General features: G+C 40.5%; 1 protein-coding gene across 1 annotated transcript in view; it reads right to left on the reverse strand.

Annotated features, from left to right (window-relative positions):
- Positions 1–4909: 4909 nt before the first annotated feature.
- The window catches only part of DDX10 (DEAD-box helicase 10), a 155145-nt gene continuing 142314 nt past the window's right edge, over positions 4910–17740 (reverse strand). Inside the window, exons 17-18 of the mRNA XM_064409331.1 lie at positions 15007–15140; positions 4910–5600 (exon numbers count right to left, since the gene is read on the reverse strand). Coding sequence (XP_064265401.1) covers positions 5414–5600; positions 15007–15140 — 321 coding nt within the window. The 3' untranslated portion in view covers positions 4910–5413. The remainder of the gene's footprint in view (positions 5601–15006; positions 15141–17740) is intronic.

Genomic DNA, 17740 nt, shown 5'->3' on the forward strand with positions numbered 1-17740 from the left:
TGAGAGTGCACTGGAGTAGACTCCCCTCATTGCTAGGGAAAGGATTCACATCTACTTTAAGAAGTAGAAAAAATCCTCTCAAAACCAAATTCCACAAAGGACTCATAGCCTCGTCAAATAGATGAGAACTGTACTCAGAGAAATGGCATAAAAAGCCTGTAACCTGCTGAAGTGTGATTTGTCAAGACGTTTGTAATGACTAGCAAGCCCAAATTAGTTTCTAAGCCATATTCATTAGCTTTCACTGAGCTCATGGGATAAAAACAAGTTGCATTTCAGTACAATCAAATGCACTTGGTGGGAAGGATCACATGAGTATGGCCATTAACCATCCAGACCAGAGGAACTGTTTCACTTCCTTAGGAAGTGCAGCACAATGTATATATGATGAACTTGCAAAAAACTGAGCTACATTCCATTTCACCTTAAGTGTGACAAGCTCAAGCACATCAACATGCTTAACAGCAAGCTCAATTTATAGCAAGTTCAATTTACAGCCTGTACTTACACATTGCTTTTTTTTGTAGAAGCTTAGGTTTATCATCAGAGGGACAAGCTGTGCATGACAGAGAGGACTCCTGTAGTCCCAGAGAGGCCATAGCCAGGAATATTATCTTCCTCCAGGACCCCATACGTGATTAGGAGAACAATGCTCATTAGTTTCTTCTTAACAGTTCCCTGTTTTTCTGAAATCTCAGCACAGCTACATCTCAGCATGAAAGGATTTTAAAAACTGCTCAACAAAACTAATTTAGTTTAATTAAACTTATCTACATTTTATAGACAAAGCACATCTCAGACAATGTGCAAAACTTACAGATAGTATTGACCCAAGAGATTCCACTCCTGGGTAAAGCTGCTAGCTGATAGCCCAGTGTAATTTAAGCAATCATTTTTACATGACTGAATCTGATTAATAGTTTTCTTTGTGAAAAATGGCTTCTGGCCAGACATGGGCAAAAATAGACAATGAACAAGGCATTCTTGAACAGATCAACTTCTCTCTACTGATTTAATCATAGCAATACCTCCTAACAGACCTGAAAACAATGTTCTTCTGCATTAGGCTTTCTAATTCCTTGATGGTTTTGACTGACTGATTTGCCTTTGAAGTTGGGGGAGCATTTCATTATAAAAGTGTGCATTACTTTATTATAAAATATCCACATGGTATAAATTAATGCCTTGATAGCAATTTTTATGACTTACAAAGATTATGGCAATGCATTTTTTTGGCATCTACTTCCACCTTTAAAGATAAAATTTGCAAATCTTTCTGAGAATAAACCATCAATTTGGAAGGATAAGACTAAATTCAGAGGAGCTACAAACACAAGAGAAGAGAGCAGTGTAACAAACAAATCTAATGAAATGTGATCCAAAAGTGAAGGTGATAAGTCTTTTCTCACTAGAACTGTTTATTGCAAATTGAGTGTCTCTTGGAGTTACCTTAACTGTGTTCTGGATCTTGTACCTTGAAGCATGCTGGGTGCAAGGTTTGGACACAAACCTTGCACCCAGGGTCCCTATCAAATTAGCAACAGAAGTGGCTGCAGCCCAAGTGTTACTGTCCTTCAGCTGCCTGTCACAAGCCTTCTGCCCAATTCTCAAAATGAGCAGCATAAGGACTCATCCTTATGTCTTCCAGGACAGAACCAACCAGCTTATTTTAAACCTCAGGTTATTTGTCACAGGAAGGTTCCAGTTGGGGCAGTGACCTGCAGCATAAAGGCAGCAGCACCCTGAGCCACAGCGGCCATTTCTGCAGCAGCTGCAGCCTACCACAGCTCAGCATCCCTGCTCCAAGGCATACTCCATCTCTCACAGGATATCAGCATCAATCAGGTCAAACTAGAGAGCAGCACGATAAAGAAAAATACCCATTAGCAGCCTTTACTAAGAGACATTTTCTTCTTGTATTTAGTATCAGTTTAGACATATATATCCAGGATTACAGGAACCCACAGGGTCACTTCAGTATCTTCAGATCTTGTACTATGTTTTATAGTCTGAAATGAATGTTCTCTACCACAGTTCTCTGGTTTTTAATGTGTTGCTTCAGGCATTTCTCTCTCTTTATGAGTATGGCCAGACGGCAGGACACACCAATCAATGCTCCAGCTGAACTCAGCCAGTGGCAGGAGGAATTATTTTTTATTTCTATTCATATAATATTTAAGGAAAAATTCCCATGTAAAATGTTTAATATTAATTTGCAATCCCTTATGTTAGAGCCTAAATTTCTTATTCTCTTCACACAATTTAATGTGCAGCATCAATAAGGTTAAGGTCTTTATAAAGTGAACACTGAACAGAAACTTCTACGATGCTGAGGTGAACACTACCTCTGCTATGACACACTTTATGTGCCTCATGAAAATACTGCAAGCTGGGGGTCTTCAGTAGCTAGCACATCTAGTGTCAGTCTATTTAACTGATCTAAAAAACCCAAATTCTTCCATGCTCTCCTGACTTTTACCTGACTTCCAGTTTTCATCCAAAGAGGCTTGAAACAAATTGCAATAAATTATCTGGCAAACAAAAGTCTTCACTGTTTGGTACACAACAAAGAGAAAAATTGATTCTGAATAAAAGGTGACTAAACTATGACATTACATAAATGCCTAATGTATATCTTGAGAATTACCTATATGTAATAGATCTTAATACTAGACCCAGCTATAAATCAACATGCTAGAACCATTCTAGCAGCAGAAGGAAATCAACCACTATTAATATAATACAAAAATGCAAACTGATCTGAAAATGCATTAATTAAAACAAGACTTCCTGCTTGGCAGTTTAAGAATGTGTCCTGACTAATGGCCTTGGAAAATATTCAGCACCTTTCTCAGACTCCTCCATCTGTTCTGAAGGAGTCTCCAAAGGGGATTTTCCACAGGCTGCAACCTAGGGGGGGTGAAGAAGCCTGAAACCAATCCTAGCAGACAGTGCAAAACCTGAAGATTACAATTCTGCAGAGAAGGCAGCTCAGATGCCAAGTGGGATGCTGCTCTTGGTAAACCACAAGTAGTTTAGGAGTTGTAGATCAACCACATAAAGTTATCAAGGAAGCCTTTGGCTATGATTTCCCTACTTCCACTTCTCCTGTGTAAGGCTGGGACTATAATGCTTATGAAATACAAAAGCCTGGGATTTATTCTGATGCCACAGTGGCATGTCTGGGACCAGGAGAAAAGGAAGTAGATGATGGGTGGTGTGCCCAGCCAGTCCTGCTCCACCTGCCCTTTAGCCCTGGACACACATGCCAGGTTTTCTGGCATCAGATTGCGAGGTCCCCATGTGTGAATTGAAATAAGCTCCCTGGAAAATGTCCTTCAGTCAATCAGTCCTGAGACTGGTATTTATTTTGTCTATTTGTGCTTCTTTTCTTAGACCGGAAAAACACTGCTAAAAGCAGGGCAGGTGACCTGCAGACCTATAGCTGATAGGAATGATAACCCAGAACCACAGCTGCTTCCCAAAAATGCTGAATGCTGGACTTTTTGTCTTAGCATTTCTAGCATATGCAGCAGTTACCTGTTCTTACATACAGTCGTGGGATGAAGCATCTGCCTCAAGCCCCTTCCCTCTTCTTTTCCACATGGCTTCATCCTCTATATGCACACCACACCCTCAAGGATGGACACATTTGAAGTAGATGGGCAAATCACAAGGATTCAAGAAACACTGGCTCTATATCAAACAACACAAATACATTAGAAACTTCATTATACAGAAATACAAAAGTAAAAGCACTTGAAAAATTATTTTTAGGCAGACAATTAAAAAAATCATCACAAGAAGTGCACCACAATACTTACAAATGTATAATTTAAATTTTAGTGTTACTGTTTAGTAGGTAAGAACATATTTCTCCCACTTCAGCATACAAGTAAGAATATTCTAGTCAGAAACAGTAAGTCTTTTGGTTTTTTACTTGCTTTCCTCAACAACAACTGTTCATGTTTCTTAGAGCAAAGCTTTTATTTGAGAGACATCAGGTGATGTACAAGACAGCTGACCACCACCAAGTGCACTGGGGATCTCTCTGATCATCTCCAGGAAGTACACACCACTGTATGTATTGTTGTCCATACCCAAATCATCTTTGAGCAGCCTTCTGCTGGTGGAGCTCTCTGCACTGCAGATTTCTGTCTTCCTCCACAGCTACAGGAGCAGGAGCTCTGCTATCCCAGCACAGACAGGTATTTTGCTGAGGCTGCTCATTACATTCACTGCAGCCATTCACACGATGGCACATGGGACACGTGCACCAGTCACAGCAGCACCACAGCAGATCCTTCTTCATTAACAGATTCGTCAGTGATGCTGGTCCCAGATCACAACATTTTCCAGGCCCACTGGGGCACTGTAAACTAAACAAACACTGTGCATCAGCTGCCAAGCAGGTCCCATCTTTCATGTTTAGCTGTTTGTGAAACTCAGTCATTTCTTCTCATTCCACATTGTCAGGAAGGAGCAGATGGCAGATGTGCTCTGCCTATAATATTGTTTTTATGATACCCTGCCTGCTGGCAGAACAGTAGAAGAAACATTTGGAGGCAAAAATTTGCAGTATATTTTCAGTTTTGGGTAACTGAGCTAAAAGATAGCATAGAGTATAGGGAGAGGAGGAAAGTGTTGTACTGAATAGGTGATGATAGATTCCTGCGACAAAAAAAGAGTGATATTGACAAAAAAAGGAGTATTTAATATGTTCATACGGAAAGACCAGATACAACCATGAGACAATGTATTCTCACTCATATGGGATTCAAAGACAAGACTCAGTTTTAGCTTCTAAATGTTGTTTTCTGAACTGCCTAACACCAATGACAGAATCATAACAGAAGTGATACCTGAAGGATAAATATAAGCTTTCATAACAAAGCTGAAAGAGACACAGTTAAGTTTACATCAAGGGTCTAGAAATTTTTATTAAAATATTCTTAAAATATGTGCCTTATACACAGAAGAAAGTACATACTTTGTTTTTAAGTAATATGATCTGAGCTCCAACAGTATTTCTTCCTTAAAAATTTAAGTACACATATATCTTCCAAAATAACAAACCTGGCATGGTCAAGAAAGGAACATCCTGTTTGCATTTAAAGCAAGATGAAAATAAAACAAGGTAATTGTTTCAAAACTTGGAGATTTAAAATTATGAACATGGTACTGCAAAATGACACCTGGGGATTCAGGTTGAAAAGTTCATTTAGAAAGCCTTATAAATCAAACTAAATATTCTCTATAACCTATGAGCCAATCTAAGGCAATCCCATTGCACGATGAACTCATTTATCAACATTCACGGGGATCCAGCTGCCCAGATGCCAAATTAATTTTGTGTAAACTACTGACAAAATTGTAGAAATGTCCCAGAGAAGAAAACCTGCAGAAAAAATAATTATTTGTGACTGTTGAGCAGATGCAGTACAAGCTCTTCATCCTCTGCCAGAGAAAGCCCAGTATCTAATGGCAAACAGGGGTCCTCCTCTTGGCTGAAATGCATCTTTTTTCTTTTCAGTGGCATTTCTTCTGTGGCACTGTTGCTATAGCTTCTCTTCTTTCTTCCAGTCTTCTCCTCAAGTTCACTGCAGAAAAAAATCAATTAGTCTTTTTAACAACTGTGGCAATCAATATCATCATGTAATCTAACAATTCCTTTTAAACAAGGCAAATTTGTGTCAAGATAAGAGCAAACAAAATTACAATTCAAAAGGGTGAAGCAATGGAAGCTGATGAACTCTGAATATCTAAATTAGAGCTGCCCTCAGACAGAGGTGGTGGTGGATGTTCTGCTGTTTTAATTGATCAGGATATTGCTGTAAGTCTTATCTAATATTTGCTGCCTAATACAGCAACAGACAACTTGACAAAACTGAATTTGTGATGTTCAGTGGACCTTGACATGCTTTCAAGATCTGGCCTACAATAAATATGTACCAAAAATAAAAATATAAAAACTGTCCTTTCATTGCCAAATCCTACACTTCATACAGTTTTGATCTGGGACTATCTCATTTGATGACTCTTTCCCCTTCTTTCAGACATTTCCTTTGGAGGCTACTAAACACCTCTTTGCCATGAGAGGAGGAGGAAAAACCCAAACCCAGTAATTTTCCCTGGTGAATTCCTATTTCTTTTGCTGGATTTTTTTAAAGACTTGAATGAACTCCTTTTGCAGCCTTCAATCTGGATGAAACAGCTGCCAATCTGTTTTATCACCCTGGCTTCTACCACTTGGCCATGTGACAACGATGGCAGAAAAGACAGAGCTTTCATGTATCTTCCTGTGGTTTTTGTCCAAAACATAGAAAAAAAATACCATAAATCTTATTCAACTTTAAAACAATCTAATAAAATCTATTCAAAGATATATCTGTGAACCAGATTATGAAGAGCTGGTTGTTGTATGCTATAGGGTAGAATTCATACCCCAAAAGTAGTAAAATGCAAACCTCCAAATCATTCCATCCAAACAAGATAACTGGAACAAAACAGCATGTTTTGCTGTTCATGTTTGTATTTTTTAAATATAACAAAAATTGCAATGGAACTTAAGAAACAGAGTTTAGGCTTTTTTTATATAGATGGTTAAAATTCAGATTTTCAATTAAAATCTGTCAAATTTCTACTCAGAAAATTCAGTTTCAGCAAGAAACTCAACAATAAATGTTTTTTTCTCTATAGTTTTTACAATTGCTTAAGTGTAAATGTAATGCTTGTGAACTGTTCCATCCAGAAATACTGTTTAGACATTTAACAATTAGAAACAGCAGTTACAAAAAATAGCTCTAATTGGGGAATACTGTCCTTAGAAGCAACACAGCAAAGGAGCCCAATGCCCAATTCAACCCACCTTCAGCTGCCCACCTTATTTTTTCTCATTAACAGGGTTAACAGTCTGTGAAATGCTGGTTTCACCACTCACTGGAAACCAGCCTAACCCAAACATTAACCCCAAACACAGCCATTTCCAGCAAGTTCCCAAATGCTCTCTGAGAGGGATCAGCAGCACAATGCAGCTTGTACACTGTGCCCCTCCATAGGGATGAAGGAATTATTACAGGAGATCTGATGGCCTTGTGCTGGTGGGCTGCACAAGTATGACCTGCCTCCCTCTCTCAACCCTCCCACTTTTCATAGAAGGTGCCACCTCCTGCCTACTCTACAGCCCAGAGGAAGGAGGGAAATCCTGTAAGAAACACCCTGCATTTCCACAATTAAAACAAATGAAATACCCTATCTTTATATTGTTCTTCCCTGCCTACCCAAGAGAAAAGAAGAAAGGAGTGTAAAGAAATGTGGTCTAGTGAAAAGAGTCCTTGGCCATGGCAGGGACTTCTGGACCTAGATGATCCAGAAGGTCCCTTCCAACTGAAAACATCATGAAGAGAGGATGACTGCTCCAAATACTCACTGCTCCTGTAATTCACAGGATATAGCAACTTAGCTGGCTTTGAGCTGTCATTTGCATGGGGGTGGCTTTTCAGGGCTCACTACCAACATGTAATTCCTTTTCTAGGAATAGGACTCATATTTCTCTCTGTACTGCTTAAGATATTCCATAAATGCTGAAGCTATACTGACAGGATATAAAAACATACTAAGGCAGAAATAATTCACACTTTTCCAAGCAGACAGTGTGGGTCTGGCTGGAGTTTCATGGTATTCATTTTGACCACAACAGACTGTAGGGGTTCACTTTAAAAGCTCAAGAAAGTCCTCATTAAGTAAAAGCATTTTAGCTTGTTTGCAAAAGAGCCAATTATTTCCAGTCTTTGAACGGACTCTGAAGCCCAGTTTGCATTCATAATTGACTAATGCTTCATCTAGGACATTAGTTAAAAACATCTTAGCAATTAAAACACTGCAGAAACCTCACAAGCCATGCATTTGTACCTACAAGCTATGAAACAGCAGACTTTAAACACCAAAAAATATCATCACTTCTGGAGTTTCAGAGACCCATAGGCCTAGATATCTATAAGGTAAAACATTTAAACATAAAACATGTTCAGAAAGAACTGAACTGTGAGATTCCTCAGCTTTTTCCACAAACAAAAGCACATCAACACAATTACGAATAATTTTAATCATAAATTTTGTGGGATGATTCTGCTGAGTGAAGCTGCTTCTTACTGTTATTGAGGGATTGTGCAGCTTGATTAGCAGTGTAAACAGAAGATGCATCTACACACAGGCAAGTGTATTTTCACACTAATTTAACCCCAGCTGAGCTGTGAACTGGAGAAGTGAATAAAGAGGAATGTGTAACACAGGAAGCAGTGGCAGCAAAAGCAACAAGCAATGAAGAGAGCAAAACAGTTGTGTTTTCATGATGCACAAAAAGTAGATGGGAAACAGTATTTGATAATGACAGCTTTGGAAAGTAAACATAGAACTACGTGAAACATCTGAATAAAATGTTCCTAATTTTGAGATGCAGAAGAAAGAGACTGACTGTCCACAGAATGGTCTGGGTTAGAAAGGGACCTCTGAAGAACAGCAAGTCCAACCCCCATCCCTGGTCCTCCAGGATGGATTTTCACCAGCACTGATTTGGGTGGTGAAAGGAGGAAAGGGGCTCTGAAGGAGCAGTCAGAGCTGTAGCTTTCAAAAAAGGTGATAGTGGCAATTTTAAAAGGGAGATGAAAAATGTGTAGCATCATGATGCTCAGAGATATCCTGTGCTCATTCAGGGTCCTTTTCCTTAGCTGCACGGACAGAAAGCTCCTTGGAGGAGCTGTAACAGGTGTAACTCTCAGCTCCACATGTGAAAGGACTCAGTGTGCAAAAGCAGCTGTAAGGGAATAACTTCTGCACTTACTGTCAAATGAATTCCTCCTCAGTCTCCATTAACTGAAGGCCTGTCACCCTGCAGAGCCAGTCCTTTTATTGTTGCCATGGACATAAATGGCCCCTCGTTCCTCACAAACACAAAAACTGCTGTACTACCAGCTAGTGTTCACAAATAACCAACACAAAGTTATGCAAAGGTAAATTATTTTCTAGCAGAACAACTCAGTTAGAAAGTAACCCCCAATTCAGATCCAAACCAAGGCCAGTGCATCCTTTTGTCTTGTACTAATAACATTTCAAAAGTGGCATGTGCATCTGGCTTACAATTCCTTCTTTTTACCATCTGGTGAAATTAAGCTTTTCAGCTGCCTGAACAATCCATGCAGTCTGAGGCTGCCTGATGAAAGGATTTACTTTGTATTTACACAGGTGAGGAGCTATCAATAGCCAACTTATTAACAGGCACAGTAATTTCTGTGGCCACCATTTGCTCAGCTGTAACACCTAACTAAGATGCTATCATTTGGGAGAAAATATTTATTACTCAAACATTAAAGTACAGTTTAGAATCCTGTTCCTAAAACAAACACCAGTGTGTCTGAATGGCATCTGGGAAACGGGATCCAACTATGACCCTGACAGCTATACACAAAGAAACTCTGATTTTAAACTACCACAAAATAAACTCCTAAGTATGTTTTCAGGTAATACCAGGGAACACCAGAAAGCTTTAATTGTTAGTATTTAACTCACTTTTGGGCTTTAAGCAAGGTCTTAACAAGCTGCAACATTTAGATTTTAAACATTTGAGAATCAGCCATTTGAAACGTGCAGTCACACAGCCAAGTAGCTGTTGTTTAAACAACGTGGTTTTGGCAAGATCTCTAGACAGGCTCTGCTTCACTTAACATTTATCAGAGGATGCTTTGGAGCATAGGTTTACCAGCATTCCCCTGGAAACAAACCACCCTTGCTGCTGAACTACAGGCCATGAGTCAAGTTTCCAGGCTGCAATAAAGCACACAAGCTCTTTCTCAAAGAAATGTACAGGAATAATGAATGAATCTGCTGGTAAAATACAGTTCAGAAAAGTAAGGAATAATTTATCCCATAAATATTGGCATTTTGCTAATCAAACATGCTGTGCCCAAAACTTTTTTCCATGTAATAAATTTTAATTCACAAGGCCATGGCAGCAATCCTAATGAAGATTAATTACTGCAGTCCCTTCCATAAAGCCCAGTGCAGCTTCTTCCTTACTTGCTGTCAGAATGCTACAGCACATAAAAATGGTAATTAAAATATATTGTGCTGTGTTATTTTCTAGAGCTGGACAGGCTGGATGAATGGGACGAGGACATCTCCAGGAGGTTCAGCAAGGCCAAGGTCAGGTCCTGCACTGGGGTCACAATAACCCCAGGCACTGCTGCAGGCTGGGGGCAGTGTCCGGAAAGCTGCCTGTTGGAAAAGGACCTGGGGGTGCTGGTCAGCAGTGGCTAAGCATGATCCAGTGTGTGGCCAAGAAGGCCGATGGCATCCTGGCCTGGGTCAGCCCTGGTGTGGCAGCAGGAGCAGGGCAGTGACCGTCCCCCTGTACCCAGCACTGCTGAGGCCACAGCTCCAATCCTGTGCTCAGCTCTGGCCCCTCACTGCAGGAAAGACATGGAGGGGCTGGAGCGTGTCCAGGGAAGGGCAACGGAGCTGGGGAAGGGTCTGGAGCACAAGTGCTGTGAGGAGCAGCTGAGGGAGCTGGGGGTGTTCAGCCTGGAGAAAAGGAGGCTCAGGGGGACCTCATCACTCTCTGCAGCTGCCTGACAGCAGGGTGCAGCCACGTGGGGTCAGGCTCTTCTCCCAGGTAACAAGTGACAGGGACAAGAGGAAACAGCCTCAAGTTGCATCAGTAGAGGTTTAGATTGGATAACAGGAAATATTTCTTCACCAAAAGGCTTGCTGTCAAGTCCTGGAACAGGTTGCTCAGGGAGATGGTGAAGTCACCATTCCTGGAGGTATTTAAAAGACGTGTACACATGGCACTGAGGGACATGGTTTCGTGGGACTTGGCAGTGCTGGGTTAACAGTTTGATCTTAAATGTCTTTTTCACCCTAAATGATTCTATGATTCTCTTACTGGCCATTCCACTGATATAAATCAAAACACCTCTAAAATTGAATACATAAGCCTCTATCACACTGTCCAATTTTGCAGCTAATCAGAATGACCAAGGCTTTTAAACTGAGACCTTTTATAAGGTACTTTTCTGGCCATCACAACATTAAGTTCTGGCCTTCACAAAGTCACAGATATGACCTGAATAATCCATTTTAGAAGGAGCCCCGTAATTTGCTCATGAATTCATGAGCAAATGATCATCTCAAAAGACAAGGTAATGTCAACCTCATCAAGAATGACCTAAAACTTAGCAGGTCAACATCAGCATCCTGCTGTAAGAGGAAGCTGTAAGAACTGCAATTTGCCCATAATTTTCATAAATAAAGGAAAGCACACAACAAAGCAGCACTGACTACTAACTTGCACACTTGTCACCTGGTGATTGTCCATAAAGTCACAAACAAAACAGTACCATAACTAAGATGTTTCCCTCATGTCCAAGATCTTCTCCATGATGATCTAGGAGTTAATGTGATCAGTCACACCCATTAAAGATTTAAAGATAATGATGAGGTCAATTTCCTCTTTCTCAACAATTTTATTTAAAGAGGTTGAAGAATTAGAAATACCAAAACCTCAATCTGACTGCAAAATGAATATTTAAGAAATCCAGCTACTTTTCTTTTGCCTTGTTCTATATTCTTAGATTTTTCACCTCATTAACAATTTACATTTGATAGCCTTAAACCAAATATGATGAATGTTGCTAGATATACAAAAATTAATCTCATATTACATGCTTGAAGTCATTAATTACTCTGCTTATAGAGGTATGGCTGGAAGGGAATTTTTATGCAAAGGCAAATTTAACTCCTGATTTGTACAGCTCCCCCAGTTTAAAAAAAAATCTGTGGGAGGACAGAGAGAAGATTAACAATGGTTTTCACTTCTGAAACCATGGACAGATAGCCTCTTTTTAAAGACTCTTGAAGGAAGACACCCTAGGTCTCGCACTTACTATGAATTATCCCTTTTAGAAGCTTCTTCCCCCCTTTAAATCAGGGAGCAGCTAGTGCAGCCCAACATATTTCTATTTTAATCCAACTCCTTGAGCAAAATCTCTGGATTTTGGAAATATAAAACAGAATAGAGTTGTGTTTTCTAATCTCAAAGCCCAATTTGACTGTCCGCTACTATCAGCTGATTTGTTTTTGTTAAAATCATCTACATTTCCCAGCCCCAAAAGCAACTTATCATACAATTCAACAGCACTTCCAAGAGAGTTGCATGAGGCACGACTGTTGATTTAACATCCTCAAATTAATTTCCTTCACTGTATCATGCCCTTTCTCAAAAGTCTTCTACAGGGTGCTCAGAGCAGCTCACCAGACATACCCACACTGAGCACCAAAGCTGACTTTGGAGCAGCTGCAAAAAGCCTTTCTGTTTCTAAGGGTGCCTGAGTGGAGTGTGTTGGAAGGCAGCACCGTTGGTGACTCTGGTGACAGTGCACCATGTGATGGATAATCCAGTGCTGGCCATGGCCTGCCCAGGGAGTATCAGTCATGTTGGTACAGGCTAAATGGATTTGGGCACAGCGTGGGCACAAGCATTGGTGTGAGATTGCCCACAACTGTTGCAACTTCACATGGTGCCAACTAAAGCTCTTCTGGGCAATCTCTCAGCATTCTGGTGCAGGCCAAGGACTGTTTCCAGTAAGCAGTGTTGATGAAACCACATTTCTTCAATGTGTGTAGTGGTCTGCTCTCCAGCTCCAAAGGCAGCTTTGATGCTCAGCGTAGGTATGTCTAGAGATGCATTAAAGGAAAGCTCCCTAGTTTCCTTCAGTGTATGTTCTTTCTTTCCTAATCTACTCCACAGGAAGGGAAGATTATCAAGGACCTTGACTTTCTTTGAGTCCTTGCTCTCCTTAAGAGCCCATGACCTTACTCTAGGGGGGCCAGATCAGCCACTGATCCAACAAAAGTCTGCACTTACTCCTACTGCCAAAAATCTGTCCATCTCTGTCAACTTTTATTCTTAAAGTGCAGCTAATCTTGAGTCCAGCTGACATTGTGAGGAAAGGATCAATACAAAATGTGATGTATGAATACATACTCCCCTCACACAAAGAAGGAGAGATTTACTGCTGCTCAAAAAAAGCAATGCTTTTCCCCATCCTTGTCAGTTCTATTGGCATTCCCTGGTGAACAGGCTCCAGGGGACATGGCCAGCAGCCTGTTAACTTAGGGCTATCTAGGCCTTAAATGCATGTCCCACACCCAGTCCTGCATACTGACTCCACAACACACTGTGACACACGGGTAACGACAATCTAGCCCCTAGGATTCACCGATTCAGATGCGAAAAGCAAGAGCTTATGAACTTAGACATCTCTGCTCCCATTTAGGTGTCAAGATCATCCTTCTCAATCTGTTACATGATACAGCGTTTGTCAGAAACACACAAGTGGCCTTGTTGCAGTGAACCACACAGGACTTCATGTGGTATCCCTTCATCTTCCCACAGTATGCTGGCATCAACTACAGATCCTCATTCCCACCCTGTGCTTTTCTACTAAACTACATGAAACAAATTATTCTGGTTCATACAATTATAAACACTGATTTGAATTAACTGAATTGATTATGATACATTTACTTCTACTCAGAGTCCACTTCACTTGAGTCTTGAAGAGTTTGAACAATACTGAATCATAGAACTTATCAAGTTTTACCATGCACAAATTTATTTAATACAGCACAGGTGCAAAAGGATCATGAAATCCTTAAAGTACTTCAACATTTTTCCTTCCACACAGAAAGAACCTGCCATGTGACAGAAGAGAAATGCATTTCTGAAAAAGGACAGACCCACCACTGGCCAAGGCTGAGCCCATCAGTGATAGGGGGAGTGCCTCTGGGATAGCATAGTTAAGACGGAGAGAAAAAACAGTGCAAAAGCAGCCAGAGAGAGCAGTGAGAATATGTGAAAGGAACAGCCCTGCAGACCCCCAGGTCAGTGCAGAAGGAGGGGCTGGACGTGGTCCAGGTGCCAGATCTGAGATTCCCCCACAGCCCAGGGCACAGTCCATGGTACAGCCCACGGTGAGGCAGCTGTGCCCCTGCTGCCCATGGAGCCCCAGAAGGCTGTGATCCCTTGGGAAGCCTGCACTGGAGCAGGCTCCTGGCAGGACCTGTGGCCCCGTGGAGAGAGGAGCCCATGATGGAGCACATTCACATTTGCTGGCAGGATGGCAGAACTTTAGTCCACACTGGAGGAACCTGTCCTGAAGGACTGTATACCATGGAAGAGACCTACACTGGAGTAGTTCACAAAGAATTGCAGCCTATAGGAACAACTTGAAGAAGATTGTGGAAGAAGCCCCCTGTGGGAGAGACCCCAAATGGAAGCAGGGAAAGGATCCTCTCCTGAGGAGAAAGGAGTGGCAGAACAGCATGTGATGAACTGACTGCAACCTCCATTCCCCACCCTTCTGTGCTGCTGAGGATGAGGATGTAGAAGAAATTTTAAGTTAATCCTGGGAAGAAGAGAGATGTGGGGAAAAGGTGTAAAAGAGTTGGGTTTATTTCTCATTACCCTACTGCCATGTGATTGGCAATAAATAAATTCATTTCTTCACAAGTCAAGTCTGCTTCACCCACGACAGTAGCTGGTGAAGAATCTCTCCTGGTGTTATCTCAACCCCTGAGCTGTTCACTACATTTTCTCTCCCCTGCCCAGCAGAGGAGGTCAGTGACAGAGTGGCTTTGGTGGGCACTGGGCATCCAGAGAGGATAAACGCACCAGAGAAACACATGAAAACCCCAGGATATTAGTCAAGATTTTTGCATGTGAAACAGTCTCACCAAGATCCCTTCAATATGGACTCAAAAATCCTTCTTATACAATTCCACAAAAGAAAATAACAGTCTTTATCTCAGATTTCTGTTCAGCACCTAACACACAGATGTTTATAAGTCAAATACTAAATGCCATGGACTGTAAGACAAATTCCTAACATGTAAACAAAACAGTTTATAAAAATCCATCATTTTAAAATGAACATGGAAGATGGTGCATACCTGTAGCTGTCTTCACTTTCTGAATCCTGCTCTGCATCAGAGTCTTTATATTTATCAGGATCTGGAAGAGTGCTTGGATCAAACTCGTCTTCACTTCCACTGTGATCAAGAAAGGCCACTGTTTCCTCTTCAGCCTGTGAGGTGACAAATGGAGAGTTACATGACAAGCAAACCAGTCCACATTACTTGTCATAACCCCATTAATAGGGAGGCTGTAACAAGAACCACTGCCCCCAATGCAGTCAAACACCACCAGTATTATAGCCAGGAAAAGAGAACCATTTCTGTCATCATCAGTACTCTCCTCCAAGTCTGTTTGTTAAAGGTTGAAGAGAAGAAACATTATTAAAAAAGGAAGCACAAGGATTTATGTTCAAATTCTACTTTCCAATATTGTAATCTTAAATCTATGAAATCTAGGAGAGATCTGAGCAGCAACTAATCAACAGCCATCTGAGTGCAAGTGTCTAAGCAGCTTTACTGTTCCTCAGAAACACACTGGCAAAGAGATACTCACAGGTGGACACATAAATCACTGCTGTTAGGTGAATTTAATGAAATAGTCTGATTTAAAACTCATCCGGGTGTCCTTGCAGTTAAAAATCAAAAAGCTGCTTAAGCTGAATTAACTGCTCTAAAGGAGTTTCAACCATCCTCTGCAAGAGATCCATGCTCTTCAGGCATCTTCCCAGATCCCCTCATCCCTCCTCTCCAGGACTCAGCTTCCCTCTGTCCCCACAGCACACCTCAGGATGGGCTGATGGCATTGGCAAGTTCCCATGGTGCGGCAGTGCCTCACTAATTCTTTAACAAAGAGAGCACAGAAGATGCTGCTCCATAAAAGTACTGGATAATATAAAAAAGCTGGCTAATTTTGCAGATACAGGTTCTGCTCTACTTCATCCTGAACCGATGGTACCGCTTTTTGTAAATTTTTGCTAGTAGGCACAAAGCAACCAGATACACTGGAGGGCAAATGCAATTGCAGACAGCAAGCTTTTAGGCATTTCCAAGCAATGTGAACCCCAGATCCATGCATATTTATGCTGGAAAGCAAAAACAAATTCCAAGAAATTTTAATTAAAGACATTGCTACCTTTTGTTTATATATCTAATCAACACACACACAGCTGAGTTTCTAAAACAGTACTCATTTAAACGATCTTTCATTCTATGAATAACTTCACATCATTATATATTTAAAGTTAATTTTGTTTTGCTTTTTCACCATTTCTATCATCAAGTTTTTAAAGAACAGTCTTTATGTGCACGTACCTTCCTGCAATAAAAACAAATTTAAAAGTCAAACAGAAACCATACCAATGGTCTCTTTTATATCTGCATATACAGTGAGTGAAAGGCAATGAGCTGGTGAAGGGTAAGATTAGTCACCACTTCAAGAGTCCATTCTTGCTTGACTAGCAACACTTCTGCAGTGTACTGAAAGCAAGTAGAAGAAAGGGACAAAAGCCAGACTTGCAATCTGGCAGAGGAAGGCAGAGGAAAAACATACTGAACACACATTTTGTTCTTCATCACTTTAAATACTAGTAGAAGTATACATATGTAGCTGGGTGTATGAAATGACTAAAAGCATTGTCAGACTCCAGCACTACAAGCTTCCTAAGGTAATGACCACCAAAAGGAAAGCATGTTGATTCTCAGGAACTTCAGGTACCACTTCACAAGAAAGCCAGTTTTGGTTTTGCAGGGTTTTTACTTACAAAAAAAGTCTTCAAGCTCATCTCTTAGTACAATATTACAGACCATTACTAACTCCACAGAAAACTTCTGTGGTCACCTGAAGGTCACCTTTTTGCTAATGAATTTTCTTATTTGAAAATCGTTCTGCATTAAATTACAGCTTATTTTAATTTCTAACAACATTAAATATTTGCTCTTTACTTGTCCTTCCAATTCACTTATTCTTTTGATATAGCTGGTGCATACCAATCTTATATTGAAAAAGAAAAGGAAAAGAGAAGTAGCATTCAAAGCTGTTGTATGAAACAATGTATTTTTAATATGTATGCATGACACAATGCAATAGAGTTCTGTACTACTAACATTTATTGGCAGTCATCTTTTAAAACTTGGGCTATTCATTAATATTCTCCATTATGACACTCAGACCAAACCCTTGCTTTAATTACACATTCATATTAATTTTGTCCAGCAGAAAATATGCAGAGAAGTACTAAACATAATGCTTACTATAGCAAAAGAAATAATTGGCAAAGATGCCTCTTTCACTCATCAGGAATCATGAGGTTGTATTTCTTGTAAGTATCACTGCTTACATATTCATTAAAATATTTCTAAGACCCTGAAAATGTTAAGAACCTGAGCAGGAACATTTATCATCCACAGCTGAACAACAGAAACTCATTATTTTTCCTCTCTCACTTCAAATTTTTATCAGCCAGTCAGGAAGAAGAAATCTTGTGACTTCACATTACTCACCACAAGAGCTGCCAAAAAGAAGTAAAATCATAGTTCAAAATGACACGTGTAAAAGTTCTTCAGACACAATTAGGATGCAATTTACAGACTCAGGACTAGACTTGTCCTAAGGCAACTGCCATCAAAAGAGATTAGAAGAAGAGATTTTGATGGCCTGTACCTCATGTCTAAGGCTGGCTGCAATGTAACACACACTTTGGAGCGTGTATTTATTGTGAAGCTCAACTGTGGAAGGAAACTTGCCATGCTTGACATCAAAGACATCAAATCA

This window comes from Passer domesticus, chromosome 2 (genome assembly GCF_036417665.1).
Source record: "Passer domesticus isolate bPasDom1 chromosome 2, bPasDom1.hap1, whole genome shotgun sequence".
NCBI classification, from domain to species: Eukaryota; Metazoa; Chordata; class Aves; order Passeriformes; family Passeridae; genus Passer; species Passer domesticus.